Source organism: Fukomys damarensis, unplaced genomic scaffold (assembly GCF_012274545.1).
Source record: "Fukomys damarensis isolate Sample0158 unplaced genomic scaffold, DMR_v1.0_HiC HiC_scaffold_39, whole genome shotgun sequence".
Classification (NCBI taxonomy): Eukaryota; Metazoa; Chordata; class Mammalia; order Rodentia; family Bathyergidae; genus Fukomys; species Fukomys damarensis.
The window spans coordinates 11,809,096-11,831,681 of record NW_022900951.1 but is presented as its reverse complement, the minus strand read 5'-3'; the positions used below and the strand labels follow the sequence as shown (position 1 = coordinate 11,831,681).

The 22,586-nt window shown below is 40.2% G+C and overlaps 1 protein-coding gene across 3 annotated transcripts in view; it reads left to right on the top strand.

Moving 5' to 3' along the window:
- The window catches only part of Pir (pirin), a 96,544-nt gene that overhangs the window by 24,978 nt on the left and 48,980 nt on the right, over positions 1-22,586 (top strand). For all 3 annotated transcript variants that reach the window (XM_010645177.2, XM_010645178.3, XM_010645176.3), the window contains exons 4-5: positions 11,085-11,168; positions 14,059-14,265. In XM_010645177.2, the coding sequence (XP_010643479.1) occupies positions 11,085-11,168; positions 14,059-14,265 (291 nt within the window). The remainder of the gene's footprint in view (positions 1-11,084; positions 11,169-14,058; positions 14,266-22,586) is intronic.

Sequence of the window (22,586 nt, the reverse complement as noted above, 5' to 3'; positions counted from 1 at the left end):
AATGATTTGTCAAGTTCACATAGCTCACCCAGAGTGGGATCACGCCAGCCCGTCTGATCCCAGGCCTATACTTGACCAATCTTCCATGCTACCACTCCCCGCAGAACAAAGTTCCCTTTCTGTACATGTGATATTTTCGCGGTACATTCACACATTCAGATGAGTAACAGATTTTGATTCCTACTAGAAATGAGATTGCATATGTGACCTCAATCCCAGTAGTATGAATCCCCCTATAGGTACTTCTGCTACTCACTGGTGGACCTGATACTTTCTGAGGTCAGGAATCTGAATTTTCTTACCTTTAAGGACAAAGTAATGCTCTCACATTTCTGAATTTCTGGTGTAATGAGGAAGCACAAAGAAATGGTAAGCACATTGCCTTGATTTGATCATTACATAATGTCTGCATGTATCAAAACACATTGTACCCCTAAACATGTACAACTGTTATGTTGCAATTAAAAATAAAACTTTAACAAATAGTTACATATTGTGAAAAATAGTAATCCATCAATTTTTTGGAGACAGAATCTCAGTGTGTAGTTCTGGATGGCCTTGAACTTATTGTATATCCCAGGTGGCCTCATCCTCCTGCCTCAGCCTCCTCAGTGCTGGGATTACAGGTGCGTGCTGCCATGCCTCACCTATGTTGGTTTCTTAATGTTGACAAACATGCAGAGATTATGTAATGTATTAACAGTAGGAGAAGCTGGGTGAAGGGTGCACATGAACTAACTCACTATCATTTTTGCACCTTTCCTGTGAATCTGAAATTATTACAAAATTTAAAGTTTATTTTAAAAAGAAAAAAATTGGCATTCTTCTCTCAGATCTCCTTATTGTAAAACATGTTATTGCTTCTTAAAGTTGGAAATCCTAGGGACTGTGGCCCAATAACATCAAGTAGAAAGAATGCATTTTCTAAAAGCTTGAGGCATTAAATTCTTACAGTGAGTTGAATCTGGAAATCATAATTTTAATACACCCAAGTAAATGATTCATCCATGGGTTAATTAAATCAAACATCATTATAATGGAATTTCAAGAAAATGTTGAGAAATCTACAAAAATTTCTCAAACCTTTTGATTTGTAAGAGCTGTGTGAGCTCCCAGACCTGCCCTGGAACATGTGTTCACATGAGCAATTCAGGCATTAATTCTTCAGGGTCTCCTTTGACGGCTTTTAACTTGAGACTGAGCTGAATAGATTCTCTTCCCTCTAAATCACAGCGTAGTTTAATGACTAGATGACGTACCTGGTTGGATGAGGCCTGGTGTAGAAAAAGAGTGAGCATGCATCCTTTGAGTCAGCAGAGGGCGCTCTTAAGCAACAGTAATCGGAATACCTACTTTTTCCACTGGGTCCAGCCAGAATACTTTTGTGTGTGGGAAATATGAGTCATCATCAAAGCCATCAAGTCATTCCTCTGAGGCCCCTTCAATATAACGTGGAAGATAAAACAACGGAAATGAGCACCTTTTCCACAGTTTTACAAGATGTGGGTGGTGCCAGTTAAGAAGCGGGGCTGTCAGTTAAATGGGGAGCCAGGAATAGTTTGAAGAGATTCCTCAAAAGGTTGAATCCTGATTCAAGTTTGAAGAAGAAAGAGTATCCCATCTCTGGGGTTCTAGAAGCAGATAGAAGGTTCAGAGAGAGTCTGCAATTGAGTTTGGGTAGTCAGGTTTGTGAATATGATTATCCCAGAACTTTCCTTTGCATGTCAGACATTTTAAAGAGAACAAAAGGAAAATCAGTGGATTTGTGAGACTTTTGGAACTGGGGACAGCATAAAAATTTAAGAGGAAAATAAGACAGGTATTCTGTTCTTTGTAGTTGGATGTAATTGGGTAGAATTCCTTGATGTCCATACCAAAGAAGGTTGTGAGTGCCTCAGCCAAGTTCTTCCTTTCACTCAGGAACCATGAGGCTTATTTTCAGTTTTTCATACAGTAGCACTGGGATCCTTTCTTTGCCTGAGATGGCCAGTTCACTAGAAGCCATGGATATTGGCAAAGCTAACTGTGTGAATCCCCTACAGTCCTGGCTGTAAGACCTCTCCTCAGAGGCAGCCGTTGTGCTCTCAACACGTATATTACTGCCTATAGGCATCTGCATTTGTGAGACCACGTGGGAAGATGAAAATAATTTTATTCTCAAAGTCAGAAAATGTTGATTTAGGTCCTTTCTCTGCTGTTACTCGCAGTGTAATCCTAATCACATTAAACTATACTATTTTAACAAGTAGGTAGATAATAAAATATACCCAGCATCAGATGCTTTGTAAATGTTGAAATGGTATGCAAATATAAGACGCCATACATTCAGCAAATCTTCAGTGCCTGCTGTATATTGAGCGCTATTGAAGATGATTTAGAAGTCCCTGCTTTCAGGAATATTATAGTATCCTAAGGAAGACAGATGTTAAATTAAATAAAATAACCAAATAATTTTGGAATATGGGATCCCTTGCCAGGCATGTTGGTGAATGCTTGTAATCTCAACACCTGGGAGGCTGACGCAGTAGGATCGCCACTAGTTCAAGGCTAGCCTGGGCTACATACAGAGTTCAAGGTCAGCCTGAGCTGTATAGTAAGATCCTGTCCCAAAACTATATATGTCATAGTTGCCCCACTGTGAACAAGCTAGGAAGGAGAAATAAATTAAAGTATGAAGATGTTGGAAAATCAGCTGAGATGGGCTAGTTGAGGCAGCTTCACTTAGGCAGTGACATTTGGACAGGGAGGCCTGAATGAATCGAGGAAGCAAACCGTGGGTATATTGGCGAAAATGTATTCCAGGAAGCAAGTGACGATCCAAGGATCAGGGAACCCATGAAAGGGGCCTCTGCCTGAGGAGGGATGATGGATGTGAGATAACACTGGAAATTACTGAACACGTGTTACGTACCAGGCTGTTTATACATGTGACCTTATGTAGTCCTTGCCATACACAGAGAGCTCATCTGTTAAGTCCATTTTGTATTTGAATAAAGGGGGCCTTCAAGAAATTAAAGGGCTTCACGTCACCTCTCCCACCTGGTAAAAGGTAAATGAGAGCTACTGACCATGGCCCCAAAGCCTGACTAGTTTTCAGAGGCAGAGTTGTTTCTGCATGACGAGCTCAGCAGATAATTTCACATTCTTTTGTATGATGAGCAAAGAATTGCAAGGATAAAATCTAAATGGCAAGTGAAAAGCGGCCACCTTTATTCAAGATCACAGGAAGTTGTGCTCACAAAAAGTCTGCTGACAAAAGACATGGTACAAACAGAAAAGTGGTGCCAGGGTGACAGAATAGCAAAAGCACTGCATGAAGACCAGAGCACACAGCAGCTCCAGACAAATCAGGCTCTCAGAATTTAAAGGATGTGCATCCCAGTCCAGTGCCTCCACTAAATCTGTAGGAGTGATTGACAGGAATGATGGACAGGGTGTTGAGTCATCTCAGGCTCTCAGCACCCATGCTTTCTCCAGAATTCACTCTGATTTTAATTACATACATGAGATATAGTACATATTTATGAACCATTAATGAGGTTGGATTAGAGTGAGTGACTGAAGGTCAGACTAGGTACAGTGATGGTGAACCTTACAGAGAAGAGCTCCCAACCTGCAATCCAGAACCCACCTATTTATTGCAAAGTGCCAACACTGCAAGTAAACCTGAATATTGAGGTTTTAGTTTAGGTGAAAAAAAACAACTCATACATTAACGTCTTTTGTCTTAAAAGAAAAACAAATAACACGTGTCCCATACTTTTGCCACCACTGGGCTCGGAGATCCAACTGACATGTGCATTAGAGATCTGAGTTATCGTTATGTGATTTTTCTACCTTTCTTAGGATAGCAGGAGGAATTGCCCTACGGTGCTGTTTAAAATTAAATGGATAGAAGGGAATGACTTCAACAGCTCCATTAGTTCTGACTACCCTGGAGCCACTTGAGCATGGGGGAAGTAAGGCAGGAGTCCCCAAAGCATGGGTGCCTCTGCAGGGTGGTGACAGGGAAATGTCAAGGCAGGAGCTTTAAAGTATTTGGATTTGCTGGCTAGCTGAATACTTGAACTGTGTTGATTATTTTTTCTTGTTTGGTTGAAACCACCTTCCGGTTCCTGTAATGGTGCATATATGGGGTTGGAATTATATGAGTCAATTTAGTGGGGTGATTTTTCACATTTCTGAGTGTGTGGTCCCGGTACCCAAGATGGCTGGGCTCAGGATTTTCACCCAGGCCTTCCACTTGCTAGTGAGTCAGCATATGTTATGTAGCCTGCACACGCGCAGTGAATGTGTAAACGAGTAGTCTGTGTTATATAACTTTTTGGCAACTTGCTGGCTTTGTGCACTATTGTGTGTAGAGGAGTGGAGCTTTTCAGCATTGCTCCCCATGCTGCTGAGATAGCAAAAGCGTGTCAGACATTCCCATGGCCCGACTCCATGTCTTTTCTTTGGGTTGCCTGGATCTCAAGTGAATCTTTCTGGCTTGCATGGGTGGCGGAACACTGAGTGATTGCTAGTCACTAAAGTATTTTTTTGTAAAATAACTTCAGCCCTTAGTTGTATGGATTCAAACATGTTTCTATCCTTGAGGGCCAATTTCAGCTTCTATTGTGTAATATGTTCTTTGTTGGCATCTCTCCTCAGTCATGACCTCAATTCATGTTTTTGTTTTGTTTTTCTTTTTTCTTACCCAGCTACCACTAGAAAAAATACCCTACAGTTTTAGGGAAACAAATTAAAGGAAAACTAGTTTTCTTTATAATATAAACTTTTGCTTGAAGCTTAAGTTGTGCATCTTTTTACAGAACATGGAATGAGGTACCCACACTCTTTCTTCTAAATACCATCCAAAAAGAAACAACAAACTACATTTCCTCTTGTGTTATGATTCTTTACAGTTGATTTATAGTTCCTTGAGGTATACTTTTCCAAAATTTCCCCTGAAAGACACTCTTCTTTCATCATTGTTGTGAGTTTGTGTTATTCTCCCTCTAAACACAAATACACAAAGAACTAGGAACTGACAAGAAAGTGAAAGTATTCAGTGAAGACCTATGGATAGGAACAGAAAGAGGAAAAGAGGAAGCAAGACCAAGAAGCATGTCAAGTGCTTTAGAAAACACCTGGTTCCCATCACAAATTTCTTACTTAATTAGACGCGCACAACTCTTGAGTTTAAGCATAACACTCAAAATTTGTCACCCCCCCATGGCGATTCTCGAGGTGTTTATCATTATGTAACAGCCTAAAAATCATCTGGACTGTGTCAGCTCTCAGAAATACTGGTTGAGGGTTTTTTTAAAGTCCCCTACAGAAATCAATTTACATGTAAGGTCTCTGTTTAACACTTAGCAAAACATACATAAATAAATAATTATAATGAACAAAAGTCAGTGATTTCTTTGGTCTCTGAAGTTTCTGCTTTAAGCAGTAAAAAAGTAGGTTATGCCTTCAGTCAAGCTTTATTGGCTGAACTTCTGAAATTCAGATTTTATAGTATTTAGGATGGGAGAAATAATGTTTACTTTTGTATTACCAGGGAAAAGAAGAGGCCCAGACTACAAAAGTAAAGGAAAAGGGAGAATTACTGTCTTCTCAGTTTTAAAAAATGTATTGAAATTGCTCCGTAAAATGAAATTTGAAAAAAAAAATCTCTTGGTGGCCACTTAAATTTTTAACTTTAAATGAGTTACACCTCAAATTCCATTTCATAGTTGCCTGACATATCTTTGATGATTAGCAACCTGATAGCTCTTAGGCTTGGATAATTGAAAAATATTTGGGGATGGAAAAGGGTATGATTTCAAAGGGACTCTTGAGAACCCAGTGAGGAGCTTCAGCCCAAACAGAATGGAAATTGCTTTTTTTAAATGCAATTATTTTAATTAAAAATGCATGCGTAGCAGGAAGAGGAAAGCTATCATAGTGTCTATTACTCCTTATAGTTTCAAATTTCAAAGCTTTTTATTTGTCCTCTCAAAATTTGTTCCTGGATCCTAATTGTTTTATTCCTATTCCGATCGGAGTGTCCTCTATAAAAATTACAGATCTTTTACACCAAGTGACACATGTTAAAGTCCAAATTACATCATCCTGCATTGTAATATGGAATTATTCCTTTTTAAATGTTTACTTTCATTAGTACATGTTTGCGGTACATAATGATCACATTGATTGTGGGGCGTTTGGTATATGCGCATAATGCATCTTAATTCATTTTATGTGTCCTTCTCCTCCCTCTCCCTTCCATCTCTTGGACCCTTCCCCATTTGCAAAAGATCTACCTTCCTGTTATTCTTAGTGTTTCTCTTTATGTCTCACTCTCTTCCTATTTAGTCCTGGTTCATCTCAACAGTAAACTGATGTTCACCAGCATCTACATAGACTAAAGCATGTCACGTGTTTTCATCTCTGATGATTAGAGGCAGCATCTTTACTTTTTCCAAAATAAAAAAAAATTGTTTCTGTTATAAAAATGCAAATTAGTCATTGCAGGAAGTTCAAACTAGCAGAAAAATGGGAAGAAAATAATAAATCATACCTGCCATTTCACCACCAGAAGATGACCATTGTTCACATTTTGGCATGTGTCTGTTCAGCACTTCCATGCACTCTAACAATGGCTAGATAAAATTTGATCTAATGGAACTCCTTTAAATGCACTGATGCATTTGGCCACTTTTACAAGTAGAATTGCTATTTTTTAACCCACTTTTCTGATTAAATTGTTTTATTTTAATGTGCCAACAAATAGATCTTTTAAACTGTTTCATAGTGTTCTTTTTATGGCTATATCATAATTCAGTTATGCTTCCTAGTAACCCATCACCTAGATTTTTCCCGTCTTTTTTTCCTCATAAATGTTGCAAAAATAGATTTGTGCAGACATTTTCTATTACTTTTGTGTCATTGGATTTAAGCTTTGGAAATGTATTGTCCAGGTTTAATTCACCTATCCAGAACATGATTTGTATATAGCAGGGGCTTTCTCTCCTTTATCATATGGTCAGTCAGTAATTCCAGTACTGTTTATTGGAAAATGCTTGTTTGCCTCTCCTACTTACAATTGCTGTTATCAAATATTTATTTCCCATACAAATGGTTCTCTTCTACTCCTCTGCCAATGTTGTGCTGTCACCATTACCACAGTAAGTTCCCAGGTGTGGGTTTTAGACCTAAAACCTAAAACCTCCAGTTTCTGTAGCCATCGGTAAAGGTTAGACCTCAGCTGTTCTACACAAAGTGTACCTCAGCAACATTGTTCTGCAGGATCAGAGTCCTCTGTCAGCCGGCCCTGATTTCTAGGGTTGTAAGTGCTCTATAAATATTTTGTTTCAAGAACTGGCACTCAATACGGTTAGCTCAAGAAGAAGCTAATTATAAAGCTGTAATAAAGAGTTCAACAGCATAATAGTAGCAGGTCTTTTATTGCTCTAGTTTTAGATATGAGGGGACATAATAAATAATCACCTGTGTCCCAGCTTGAATTGTCAATTAATTGAGAATGTGCCTTTATTTATGGCTCTTTTTTTTTTTTGGTATCAGGGATCGAACTCAGGTCCTTGCACTTGCAAAGCAGGTGCAGGAACCCCTGAAATGAATCCCCAGCCCCTGTGCCTTTATTTATGACAAAGCTGATATTGGAGTAGGTGGCTTGTATCTGCAGGCAGGTTGGCTTGTCAATAGTGCACCTGAAATCTAGGTAGCCACAGTTGCTTTCTGTGGGAAGGACAATTCCTAAGAGGAAGGGAGGTAGGTTTGGCAACTCCAGTTTTTTTTTCTTTCAAGTCTGCCCCACTAAGAAGGGGAAACTGAGGAGAGGTGAGGGCATATTAACATTAACAAATACCCTCCACATGGAAGGAAATAGCCAAGAGGGGAGCACAAGTTCTCCCTAAGCCTTTGTAGGCGGTCCTACCCCACTCTAGTCAGCTGGGCTGATGGAGCATTGGTCACATGGTGTAAGTCAGGATGTGGCAGTGGCAGGCCAAGGTTGCAGATAACTCCATTATACTGCCATTGTTGATTTTATTTCTTGGACCTTTCTCATCCCTCTAGGCTCATTCCCTTTCTTAAATGAGTCCTATTCTTTCCACTCCCTGGTTTTCACACATGCATGACATACCCTTCCCTCTCACCATCACCACCATCTTATTTTTTCTGGCTCACTCATGAAGGGATCTTGCTGGTGAGCTTCCTAACGTACTCTTCTTAAATTATTGACATAGGTTTTCTACCTTTGAATTGATAATTTTATTGTTTCTCACAAACACAAATGTATAGGGAAATGATTTTTAGAAAAACACTTCCATTTATGACTTATAAAATTATAAGTTTGAATTTTCATTTTAACAAGACTAGACAGATCTACTTTTTATACTTTAGTATAGAGCAAAAGCATAGGCTGCAAGAACAATCTGGCCTCAACACATTCGATGAGTTCTCATATGAAGGAGGAAACAGTCATGTTTGTGTGAAATGGCAGTATTGATTGTCTATGTTGATAACTTTATAAATGTTTTCTTTTTTATTATCTCGAACATAATTATTGGGTCTTCTTTAAATGTTCTAAGATTTTCACTTTTTCATAATTTTGGAAAATTGTTATTTAGCAGGTTAGTAAAAATTGTTAGTTTAGGAAGATAAAAAGCACAGTTAATTCTTTTAAAATACTCATTTAATCTGCTATATTTGGTTGAACATATTTGAGTGAAAGTTAAGTCTGGCTGCATAACAATAAATGTTGGGATTTTAATCACAGATTGAATTTTCTGGTTCCCTCATTCAGTAATGGCTCACAAAATTTCGAAGTTAATTCTCCAAGATTTCAAAAGGATAAACACATGTCTGTAATCACTAGCACTTTGGGGAGCTGAGGCATGAAGCTCAGGTTCATCCTGGACAACTTAGTGACTTAGCAAGACGCTGTCTCAAAAAAAAAAAGTCTGAGGATGTAACTCAGTGTGAAGGTTCTGGGTTCAGTTCCTAGGACTAAGAGGAAAAAGAGATAGATTAAGATTTAAAGAGAACATTGGGATAGCTAAAGTACAGAAAATTCATCCAAAATTGTAAATGGTAGAAACTGTCACCCTTAAGCCTGAGGTGAAGAGCTGCACATGGTTTACAGATGAACGTCATTTTGTACATGCCTTTCAGAAGTGCTTAAACTGGTAATTCTAGGAGTTACAAATGAATTTTGCAATTGTGTACAAATTGAGCAAAACAGATTGTCAAATCTAAATAGATCAGATAAAGGGAGCCTTGTATCCTGACATTTGCACATTTTAAGCCTTGTGTGCTAAATTATGTATTTCAAGTAACAATGTTACCATGACCCCGAGGTAATTAAAAACTCTAAAAATACAGGGCCCAGGATTTAGCTCAGTGGCACCTAGCCTGCCTCAACAAGCTCAAGGTCCTGAGTTTGATCTCTGGTACCCAAATAAAAAAATAAAAACAAACAAAAAATTCTAAGTACAGTATTTGGCTTCCCTTTAGTTTGCTTTCTAAGGTAATCACAGTTGTTAAACATTGAGAATTTTAAGAGTTGCTTGATTTTTTCCTTCTAGTAAAATAAAAAAGTAAGAAAGCCCTGATTTTCTTCTGCATTTTTGTTTTCTCCTCATACAAAATGCCTACCACAGCTGAGTGCCAATTTTTAAATTCATTCATCTAGATTGCAGTGTCACATAGGACTTTCTGTGGAGATGGAAATGTCCTGTGCACTCTATTATGGTAGCCACTAGCCACATGGGGCTATTGAGCATTCAGAACGTGGGTGGTGCAACTGAGGAGCAGAATTACATATTAGTTCATTTTAACTACTTTGAACGTTAGCAGCTGCAGGAGACTAGTAGCTACTGAGTTGGACAACACAAAATTTCTTTCCACTTTTAGATTTGGTATGGACCTAAATTTGGAAAAGCTGAGTTTAATTTATATGAATTCATTTTTTTTTCACTTCACATTAGCACGTGTTCGCAGTACATGTTTACATCCCTTGTGTGGAGCTGGTACATGTACACAACACATCTCCATTCCTTCCTTCATCCCCTGTCCCTCCCCTCCCTATGAATTCCTGAATGGGCTCTGTGGGGAAGGTAGGGACCCATTAGATGCTTCGTTTCGCCCACCTAGGCGAATAAGGTTTGGTTACAGGGACTGTGCTGCTTCGACAGGAGCTGACTCCAGGGCCCCCTGCGGGGTGGGGGCAGTGTCTGCCAGGCCAAGGGACGAATGAGGGCCCCTGTGCCTGTGCGTTCTGGCGTGCCAGGCCAGCATGTGCTGGGAGCAAGGGACACCTATCTGAAACGTCCTCAAAGACATTGCGTGGACTGCTAGTGTGCCCCTGCCACTGATGTTGCCTCTCCTTGCTCTACTGTTGTTTCTCTCGACATTTCTTCCTTCAATACATTTGCAGTGGAAAAACCAATGGATTCCTCACAGCTACCCCATACTTTATCTGTTCACCCAATTGACAGACACTTACGGGGTTTTTTGTTTTTTGTTTTTTGTTTTTTTTTGCATATTTCAAGTACTGCGAATAGTGCTGCATTAAACATGGGATTGCAGCTATCGCTTCAAGATTTTTATTCACTTTGACTATATATCCAGAAGTGGTATTGCTGGATTATGTTGCAGTTTTACTTTTTAAATTTTTGGGAAATAGTTGGACATTTTCTACCATAGCTATACCTATTTACATTTCCATTGACAATACATAAGGGTTCCCTTTTGTTCATAAGCTCGTCGACACTTCTTATACTTTGACTTTTCGATAGTAGCCATCCTAACAGGTGTGAAGTGATACCACACTGGGCTTTTCATTTGCATTTCTTTCTCTAAGCGTTTTTCCTCTCTGGGTTGGATATTGGTATGTCGTCTTTGGGTAATGTCTATTCAAGTCCTTGGACTATTTTTCTAATGGAAAAACAAGTTGAAAGAGGAGAAGATATTTAGCATACTATGATAAGGGATTAATATCCAAAATATATAAGGAACTTAGAAAGTCAATAGCAGATAACCTAAATAATCTGATTTAAAATGGGCAAAGGACCTACTTTTTCTTTCTCTTTTTTAAGGTATCATACCTTCTGGAAGGGGGCAGCATGGCTCATGAAGACTTCTGTGGACACTGTGGTAGAATGAACCCAGGAGATCTGCAGGTATGGCCAAGGACAAGGAATTGCTGCTGGTTCAGGGGTCTTTGAGTATCGCTTGATCCTGTCCACTTGCAGCATGGCCACCCTTTCTCTCTCTCTGTTACGTCTCTCAAATCTGCCTTCCTATGTGTCCTTTTAATTGGCCTGGAAGCCTGCACAGGTTTCTGGTACTCCTTTTTCATGCTTTCCTCGAGTCCTCAATCACTTTCTCGCTTCCACTTAATCTTTTTCTTAATATTTCTCAAGAGTAGTCAGGAGTGACGGTCTCCACTTCCTTTTCTCCCATTTTCTTGCTCCACTCAGTTGAGAGTAATTGGTCACTTGGCACCTCTCTTCTATAACTTTGAAGCTGTTCAGGTAACAGCCACACTTGTGATTTCCTAAGTCCCACGTCCAGTGCCTGTTGCAGTCCACATCTTTCTAGACCTTGCTGCTGCAAATGAGACAGTTTACTATTGATCTTGCAGCTCATTTGCAGGGTTATGTGTTGTCACTTAAGACTGTGACCCCAATCCTGCATCATCCTGCCTTGTCTGAGATAAGTATAACGAATTGTAGTTAAATCTCCAGGAAATGCCTGGACCATCTTTGTCAGTTTTGTAAGCCTGAACTCTGTATCACATACTTTCTGGAATCATTTATATATTTTATGGGATGATAAATGCAAATATTTGAATCATGGCATTTCAGTGATCATGAAATTCAAAGATAGAAAAGCAAAAGGACAAACAGTCACGGCGAAAAGTCAACAGTAACTTCTTGCTGGAGCAGAGCATAAAATGAAGTCTTCCTGGAGAGGTAGCTGTGTCTTGATCACAGAAGCGTGACTCTTGCATCTGCACCATCAGGCTGAGCCTGCAGTTGTACATTTGAGGGGCTGGCCGATATTTCTCCTAGCACTATATCCGCATATGTGGTTAGATCACGATTGCACAGTTTCAGTTTATTCAGCATTTTCATATACATGATTTCTTTGAGATAATTATTATTTTTATCTCGGTTTTTAAATGAGGGAATATGAATTTAAAGATATTAAAAAATAAAAAGATGCCCATGACCTCAGAGCATGTGAATTTTAAGGATGGAAAGGGAACTCTGGTCTCCCCACTCTCCCACCATGCCAGTGGGTTGGCCATTTTTTAAGAGGCATTGCCAAAATAAGATATATATATATATGTTAAGTAACATACTGGAAGGACAGAGAGAGAACTGCTGATGGAACAGGAACGTGCATAAAAATGCGAGAATGTCTTTGAGGATTGCCAATAGCTATAGTCAGACAGAAGAGATTCAGATCTGTACATTAGAAAGTTTAGTCAGCCTTACCAAATGGAAGATGCAGAGAAATCTATTTAGAATTAATGAGAGCAAAAACACCTAAAAGATTGTCCTGGCATTCTTTCACGTCTTTGAGCAAATAATGCTCATTCTTGTCGCGGAGTCTTTTTCACACGTGGTTGCTTCCTTAATGTGGAAAATGTCTTGCTCTTCCACTAGGCAGGTCTTACTCTGTCTAGATCCCAGCCTGAAGTTTGTACCCCGCAGCCAAGGCAAGCTGCTTTGAACTGGACAGGCCATTTCATGTGCTGTCATCCTTCACAATGCCAAGCACAACTGTAATGTCAATTATTATTTTGTGCAATTGATTCTTCAAGGGCTTTTCTCCCCATGATTGTGAGGTGGAAGATGATATCGATGACCTGCTTCACAGCACATCGTCCAACCTCGGAGTTCAGGTGGTGACAGTTTCCGTGTGTGTAACATAGCACTCCATCTCTAGTGCTTCTGGTCTCCCTAAGGGTTTTCTCCAGCCCATGTACTAGGTAACCCAGAAGTGCCAGGGAGTTAGCATCCCCGCGAGGACTCCCCAGTCATCAAGGGATGGGAATTGGTAGCCCCCTCCATGCAATATTTCTACCACGTGTCTACATGGCTGTCAGTGGGACTGAGCGCCAGGTGTCCTTAGATGTGACCTGCTCATTAACATCCCACTGTAGCTTTTCCCCTTGTCTGTTTCATTCTTCCCTACTCCCTCATGTATGTTTCTGCATCACTTTCCAAATGAAATATCCACAGATAGGTCCTTGTCTCAGGATCTTCTGTGGCAGAACACAAGCTAAAACCAGCCAGAAATGCACCTGTCGCGTTCCATCCCTTTGTCCCTGGGTGCTGGGGTTAATGTTTGGAGCTGGCTGTCCCCTAATGTCTCTTTAAAGAAATAAATGCTTGAAGAATCTGCTCAGTTGTGGAGGCAATAACTACCTAGGTAGTGAAGGCTCCACTACTGCAACTGAGCTTCCAGAGGCACAAGTTAACCATCAAGAGTGAGGCGGACACTGGGGACTTTGACATGTATATTTAAACCCACACATGTGTCCTCCAGGTGTTGGGCATACTGGCTGTTGGTGGCCCACTGCTGCATCCCTTCCAGAGAACTTCCTACTTAGGGAGGAAGTTGCTCTTTTTAAGGTAGTGCCTCCTACTCAAGGACGACCCACAGTCAGTGGTTTGCTGAGGTGAGGATAGAAAAACTTGGCCACCTTGCCTCAACTTGAGATGATCTTAAAGGATTATCACGATTCCAGAGCTCCCTGTTGGATTGGCTTAGGCCTGTGTTATAACTGCATTGCTAGTTGGCTTCTCCTCTTGCCCAAGTCTGCTTTCTTTACTTCTTAAATTGTATCTCCCCAGAACACACCCCAATATATTATATGCCTGCAACCTCCCATCTCAGAGCTCAGTATAAGGCTCAGGGATATCACAGAGAGGATTCTTCCATTTGATGTTGTAACCATCTCGCTTGCAGACTTCTTAGGGGCTGGTTATATTTTCCTTTTTGTTTTTTGGTACCGGCGATTGAACATTTTCCTTCTTGTTGGTTTGCTGTTTGCAGTGGATGACTGCAGGCCGGGGCATTCTGCATGCAGAGATGCCTTGCTCAGAGGAGCCGGCCCATGGTCTACAGCTGTGGGTTAATTTGAGAAGTTCAGAGAAGATGGTGGAGCCTCGGTACCAGGAACTGAAAAGTGAAGAAATCCCCAAACCCAGTAAGGATGGTGTGACAGTTGCTGTCATCTCTGGAGAAGCTTTGGGAATAAAGGTAAGCTGCACTGTTGTGTGGTTGGGAGGCAGGCGGCCCTATCTGGGACAACTGTTACTAGGTTTCTCATAGTTTTTGTCTCAAGGGAAGGACTTGCCTCATAGGTATCAGAATAAGTTCAAGCTAAGGGAACCCAGAATTTTTTTTTTTTTGCTGCATCCAAACTCAAAGAGTTAGGAAGATTACAAGAAAACATGCTTATATAAGGAATTTGGTTGAAAAGCAATTTTCATGCTATTTCTTAATATATGTGCAGATTTACCCTAATACTTTTCACTTATAGTACAATGTTATGATTTGCATTATAGCTCCTTGGTTTTGCAAAATCACCTCCTTTAAGAAACAAACAAAAATACCAAGACCAACTCCATTCAATTAAGATTTATGTAAATTATTTTATGCCCCATTTAGAAAGGAAAGTGCACTACTACATTATAGAAAAGTTATTTTTAAGAGTTAACTTGACCATTTATTCCATACATAACATGTGTATATATTCTTCTCAACAGAAACTTATACTATTTACGTTTAAGCTCTGACATTTTTGATCACATAACATCAGTTTAGGCTAAAAAGTATGGACACATTTGTGGAAGGAAAGGAACTTGGCAAACATTGTATTATTTACACACCAGAACTGTTTGCTGTGGAAACTAAGATTCCTTACACCAGCCAGTTTGAATGACTGGCAACCTGGGTAGTGAGCTTTTAGGTAGAATTTCCAAGATGCAAGCCCTGGTGTTCCTGAGAGAGAGAGAGAGAGAGAGAGAGAGAGAGAGAAAAATGAAGTGCTCCCAGGGGAACACTAAAAGGAACTAGGGAAGGAAGCCAAGCAACGGTACTATCTCAGGCAAAGTGTTGAAGAGGATGGCTTCAATCTGATCCTACTGGAGACAGTGCAGGATCAATAGTCCTCAGAGTTGTCCTGACCCACCTCAGGCAAGGGACCCAGGTTTTCATTCTCCCTTGCTCAACGGAAATTGTTATGGCCATTGACTTTGGGATGGGGGGCACAGAAATGGTTAAAAGAGATCTGTAGGGATCTCTGAGGGGTCTGGACACATGGCACCTGGCAATGAGAGCATCTAGATATTGGGATCTACTTTGCCATTCTCCCAGCGGGCAACCAGCACTTAGGTAAGTGTTAAATTTTTATGTACAGCCATGAGAATAATGGCTTGGCAGTGGCCACTAACTAACCACTCAATGTGATTCATTACATGGTTAACAGATTGGTTGTGGTTATTGATTGGGACTTACTGGGTTTTCTCTATCCTGCATTGAAGCCACAGGTTCTTTGTCTATACCACACATGGGTATATGTTTTACTTTCTTTGTATTTCCAGTGTACACAGAAATAATCGAAGAAAAATGCATAGAGAAGTTTGCTCTGTAGCAGGCATATCTGGCTACAGTCTTCCCCCTCCCCTGAAGGTATTGCTTTACTTTGCAGTTGGAAGTGGCCCTTCTTTGTGTTTCTGTGACCTCTTTCTGTTTCTCCAAGCATTGAGCGGTGCTTTTTTCAGCTGTTTGTGAAGGTTACCTCCCCTTCAGTCTGCAGAAACAGATAAGATTTTGTGAGGTCTTCTGGTCCTGGTTCGAGGCCAAAGGACATCATTGGGTATAGTATCAGGTAGAGAGGTCTAAGGAAGCTAAATTAATGCAGATGGGAAGCCCTTCCCTATCCCAGGGGCACTAGGGCTCTAGTGCTCTTCGGCACCTACTGAAGTGGGTGGTGGAAGGCAGAAGTTTCTCCCCTCCAGTTCAACCAAAGCACACCACTTTGTTTGTGTATATTGGAATTGTACGTAAGATTTCTTTTAGAAAATGAGTTGATCGGTGTGTAACTAAAAATAGAAACCATGCCAGTGATTTAGTCGATAAGTAAAGCCAGGAATATCATGAATCCTTAGAGTTTACAACTGCTTTTCATTTATAGAAAACACAAGGCAATTTGAAGGTTGAAGCTGGTTCCAGCTATAGGCATTTTAAAGCTCTGCCAAGCAGCAGGCCATGTGGTGTTGCAACTGCAACGAAGGATTAGAGACCAGAGGTAATATTTTAATGTTGTAAAATAGTGTCTTGGTAGCTGCTGGCCTCTGCTATTTCTTTTGGTTGAGTAAAATCTCTAAAGTGAATTATAGTGTCCTAAGTAAATAATCAGTCTTTATTTTGAGAACATTTTAATGTTCTCAATGAGAGCCTCTTGGATATGGAATTGTCACTAGTCATTTGCAGTAAGCAATGTCAGTGCTTTCCCCTTTTTGCACCCATCTGTTTATTGGGAAATACGCATAACTTAAAATGTGCCATCTTAACAAGAAGAGTCTCTTGGAAACTTCTGCAGCATTAATCTGTATTTCCAGAAGCAGTGTGGGTCAAGTGGTTACTTGTGTGGACTTTGGTGACAGACTGGGTTAAAGTCCTCACCATGAATTAGCTGTGTGATGTTAAACAAACTGTTTATATTCACTGTACCTCAGCTTCCTCATCCACCAGATAAGGTTTCTATGAGGATTAAATAGCTTCTTATTCATTCACCTCTCAGAGTAGCACTAGACACATGGTAAACCCCACGTAAGTGGTAGTTGTCCTCATTTTTACTTTAATTACTTTGTGTTAACTCGGGCAGCTGCTGGGCTGAGAATGTTTGCCATCTGTGCTAAAAGGATTTGGTGAAAGTTGAGAAATCAATTAACATGCTCTGAGGAAAGGACACCCGTGTAATCATTGGAAAGATGAGAACTGTGGTCATTTCTTGTAAGTCTGATAAGAGGCATAATTTTGTACATCTGAAACCTTAGTATCTGCTCACCAAGAGGTGACTAGGTCTCATAAGGTCTAGATCTACCAGAAAAATGCATAAAGATTGTTTTACATCAGCAAGGTATCTTTTTGTTTTCTTTGAGATGGGGTCTTTGTGTAGCCCAGTCTGACTTCAAACTCATGATTCTCTTTCTTCAGCTGCCCAAGTTCTGGATTTCAGTCATGTGCTACCATGCATGATCCGTCAGGAAAATCATTTTAAGTTAAATTATAAGATGATGCTGAGATGTACTTTCCAAGAGACTGATGTATTTGTAGCCAGTATAGAATCAACAACTCCCGTGCCTGCAATTAAAATATCTTCAAAATTGAATTAGTGAGCATTGCAGCATTTCTCAGACATTCATATTCATATGGGTTGCCTGGGGGTTTTGATAACATGCAGATTCTTATATAGCAGGCCTGTGGCCAGCTCCAAGATTCTGCATTTCTTACAGGCTCCTGGGTGGTGCCAATGCTGTGGGAAGGGAACCTTAATCCAAGACAGAGGAGTTTACCCATCTTGAGGAAGTTTGATTAGGCTCCTATGGAAAATGTTAAACAGTCCTGTTCTGCGACTTGGGCAAAAAAATATATTTAATCGTTCTAGACTCCAGTGTCTACATCCACAGAAAAGGTGGAGAGGTTTTGGGCAAGATGCTGTAGCTTTTACAAACAACAAAACTGTCTTTGTGGTATTTCCAAAGATAGATGTATCCATGTTTCCCACGTTGTGTGTGTCTAAGTGTTTATTTAGACATTGGAAAGCCACAGCCAATTTTGAGCAAGATTCTGCCAGGACAGTGCAGTCTAAAGTGAAGGCTTTGAGGGGGAGAAATGATAAAAGTGGGATAGTTTGAATAGTTTCTGTCACTTCTGGAAGGTCACAATCTCATGTTTATTTCATGAGAGTGTGCAATTCTCCAAACCCCATTCCATCCTTATCAGTGAGCCAATCAGCTTTATTTATTGCCAGATCTCTTTGGAACACAATTCCTTTCCCAAAGAATGCCTCTACTGGCCTCCTGCTGCTCTAAATTCCACTGTGTCAGGAGCAAACCTTGAAGAGGCCTCAGCCCCACTGGGGTCAGAGCATGGCAATCCAGAGCCAGATGGTCTGGGTTCAAGGCCAGCTTCACCACTGGCTCACTTTGGGAAATGCACTTAAGCTTGCTGGACCTTGGTTATATAATCTATGAAATGGAGATAACTATAGTGACCTAGCTCAGGGAGTCTTTGAGAGGATTAAATTGACTGATACGTATATGTAAATTAGAACAGTGCTTGGCTCAGAGTATGCCCCATACAAGCGGATGCTAGTTTTACATCATTTCCAAAGCTTTGGGCAGCGTTCCTGTAGCCTATAGACATAAAAGGAAGAAGCTTCCTTCTGATGGGCAGGCTGTCTGCTCATGTATTGGACGACAGCATTTTTAAAACCTCAGTTTCCAAGGGAGTCTGCTAAACATCTCATGTAATTTGCCCAGGTTATTTTTGTGTTCCTATGTCATTTTCTACTCAAGATGAAACTTGATTTCTTAGATTCTATCTGGCATTGCTGAAGTTGAGCTCCTCCGCCTTGCCTCCCTGAGCCTGCTTCTGTTCCCTCAGGGGTGAACAGAGCTACCCATCCACAGGAGACTGCTCTTTCCTTTCCAGACCCACAGGAACAATTTTGTAAAGGAGCATTTAAACATGAGTGCATCTTAAAGTCAGGTAGTATATGCTCATCATTTTTTTTTTTTGCTTTTCAATTATTCCAACAAGTTCATGGGGTTAGTTTGAAAAATGTGACAGATATTCTCCTAATGGCAGAGGTTGAGTGGTACCTTGGGTTTCTGACAAAGAGAACTTGAGAGAATGGGTTCCAGCTGTCACAGAGAGCAAGCAAAGGGAAAACAATGATTGTTCGGCAAAGAATCCTCCTTTCTAAAAGCACTTTCTGTTAATTTATTTTATTTATGAATCAGAGTACTCGGTGACAGATCAGGAAACCTCCGGATGTGGATCTGTGCTGTGGATACTTAACAAACACTCACTTTGGGGTGTGCCTGGCAGGGAGAAGGATGAACTTGAAGCGGTTCTCTGTATGTCTTATTGGTCTTAATTTAAAAAGCTGAAAAATGTTTACATATTTAAATCAGCGATCGAAAAAGTCTTAAAATCAAAAACAGGCGGGAACACACAAAGATTCTCCAATTTGGGTAAAGGTATCAGCAGTATAACCAGGCAGAGGAAATATTTATTTTAAGGGCTGTTAAATTAAGTTATCCTGTTGTATATTTTAATTTTATTCTGAGAAAAGAATGGCACAAAAAATTTAAACTTCACTTGTAATCTTATTGTTATTGTTGATGTTTTAATTTGATAACAATCTTATGCATACTGTAAAAAAACGAATGCATTTGTTGATGTTTTTAGGAATCAAGATTTTTCAGTATAAGATACAAATATAAAAGAGCTAAGAAAATAGTGTAATATTCAATGCTAAACATTAAATGAACATTTAAAAAGTGAATGTCCATCGTCTCTTTGAGTCATTTTCTGAGAACTTCATATGGTTCGATCACTTTAGGAATGTAAAATTTATTTTTTATTTAGGGGCTTTTTTTTTTGAGAAAGGGTTTCTCCATGTATTTCAGGCTGGTCTAACTGACTATGAAGCCCAGGCTGGTCCCGAACTTGGGCAGTCCTGTTGCCTCAGCCCCCCACCCGTAGTGCTGGGATTATAGGCGTGAGCCACTGTGCCCGGCAGGAATCTAAGATTTTTTAGTGATGCAGTTTTATGTATCTTCCTCATAATTTCATTTCCACTAGTTTTTATTGCCAGTCATTTTTATTTAGGGTACATCTGTTTAATTTGATACTATAAGGAATCATTTAAAATCACACTCAGCCTAATGAATTTGGGCTGAATTTCCCCACTGAGACTTTAGGTAAGAGTATTGGAATGGATGGGTGGAAGGAGAGAGAAAGGGAAAAATCAACATGAGACAGAGAGCTTAAGAGAGCCTCCTTTTAACACAGAGGAAGGGGGAAACTTTTGGGAGAAAAAATATGGCAAAGTACTGTGGAAAAATGGCATTCACAATTTTGTCTGGTTGCTATTGCTCGTCAGGGCCTCCTCTTTTTGGTGCAGCCTTTTCAGCTGCCCCTGCTCACAGGCATCTTGACTTCTCTCCAGATCCAGGCAACCATCTTATCAGCAAAACCTATGAGATCTCTGGACTGCCCATGTCTCCGGGATCTCACTTTATTCAGTCCTTAGCCACCTGCTTTGTGCACATTGGTAATGCCCTGGGCACAGGATGTGAATAGGTTACAACTGAGGTCTTCAAAAGAGCTCACAGTCCAGGGTTGGGAGAGAAGCCAGCAAATATCAAAAGTACAATATGACATAGGAAACACTAAAATAGCAATATGTAAAAGGCCCATGAGAGTTCCAAGGAACGACAAGAAATTCTGCTTGTGTTGGTGGAGGGAAAAAAAGAAAATAGTGCAGTAAGACTGTGCTTGTAATGGTAAACTTAGCAAACTTGCTAACTATTTGGGGGTGATTATGGGCAACCACATAGCCAACCAGATACCGGTAGCATTGTGAAAGAGCAAAAGGGAGGAAATGATGCAAAATGTTGGAAGGGAGGGAAATTCAAAACCAAGTTTGTCTACTGTAGGATTTTTCTTGAGGCTGATATTAGCTGTACATCTGTTCCTGCATCCCTCTCTTGCAGGGTTTTAAATAGCAAAGTATGAGGTTAAGAAAGGGATGGACCCCCAGTGCAGCCTTGTCTCAAATTTTATGAAGCAGTTCATTCTGTAGGAAATGCCCCAAACAAGACAGGTGCGCCCAGCATATGATCAGCATCACTGTACGGAGAAGTACAAACTTGGCTTTGATTCAGTGTTGAGAATGGGCAAAATTAACTTATTCATCTTGTTTAGTAAATTAAGAGGACACCAAAGAAATGCACCCAGTAACTTCAAAGAGCTTGTCCTATGGTAGGCATCTGTAGTTGGCACTTCATTTGCAGTCAGGAATGTTCAAATAAACAGTGGTCAAGATCTGCTCAAATCAGCTGTACAAAAGTTTGCTCTTGCCCAGGGCAGCCCACTCACCCCAGAAATACCATTCTTGGTGTGCACAAAGGGTGCCAGATGTTCTTATTCTTTCAAGATGTCCCTGCTGACCTAGGAAGCACATTCCACTGGTGTTGACAAGTCCTGTTCTGCCAGTAAATGAAGAATAGATAGGTGCATTTTAAAGTCAGAAGTTATGTTTTTTGCCATTCATGCATCCTTGGCCCTAGGGATCAGGATTATAAATTCGCAGAGAGAATTAGATTGAGAGCATAATGAAAGCTATAAAAAAACAAAATGTCACCTTCAGTGAAGGGTGAGTAGACACTGTGGCATTATCACTGCAATCACTACTCTAATAAGTCTTTCCCCAGGAGCACAATACATATTTTTCCTAACCACAGCAAAACATACAGGAAGGTTCAAAGAACTGTCTTTAGACCCTTGCATGCTGCATTAAAAGCTAAGGTGGATGTCAGTATTTAAAGCTGATATTAGCATATGTAAAGCTATGTTGTTAATATCTACAAATGGAGTACTTTGCTTGACCCAACCACAAATCTTTGAAAGCACATAGCTTTTGAATAGTTTGACCAAACTTACACCAAATATGCTAAACAAATTTCATGTCATATATAATTCTGATTACTTGAAACATTCAAAGTTTATGGTATGTCAGTTATACATCAATAAATCAAATTTTAAAAAGAATTCTTCAGAGTATAGGCATAGGTACTTCAAGATAGCCAAATAATTTAAAATTTCAACCCAGGTGGGTTCTGAATTATTAAAGTAACTGCTCTATGAAAAGAGGAGCATGTTGTGGTTTTAAAAACCACAGAGAATCCTTCTCAACATCCACTGTAGATCCAGAGGTGTCTTAGTAGTACCTTGGCTTAGGAAAATGAGATGAGGAAATGGAGAGAACCGCCATTCTGGGAAGGACGTCCGCACCAATCATAGGACGTTGGAAGGATTCCCGAGAAAGGTATCGTGAGACGGTCAGACATTAATTCAGTCGGACACAGCAAACAAGCAGTAAGGGCCAACCGTGTACAAGATTTGTGAAGGTATGGGGTGAGAAAGTGAAAAAATTCCAAGAGACAGACACCAACGGTAAGTTGAACATAGTCTGGTGAGTCAGCAGCCTGGTAAATGTGGCAGCGAATGGGAAGGCAGAATAGGAGGTTTCACAAAATCAGGCCGAAGCCTAATGGAGAGGGAGGGCTGACTTGGGCAAAGAAGGGTGGGAACTGGGGACAGGGCAGGAGACAGCATGTGCAAAGGTATGAAACTGTGCCCAGTTGCATAAGCAATACTTTAAGAAGGTTTTCAAAACATGTTTGTTGTTTAAGCACGAAAATCGCAAAAATCACCATCTTTTTCATGTATGATTCTTGTCATAATCTGCTCTCATGTCATTGTCTAATGTAGTCTTT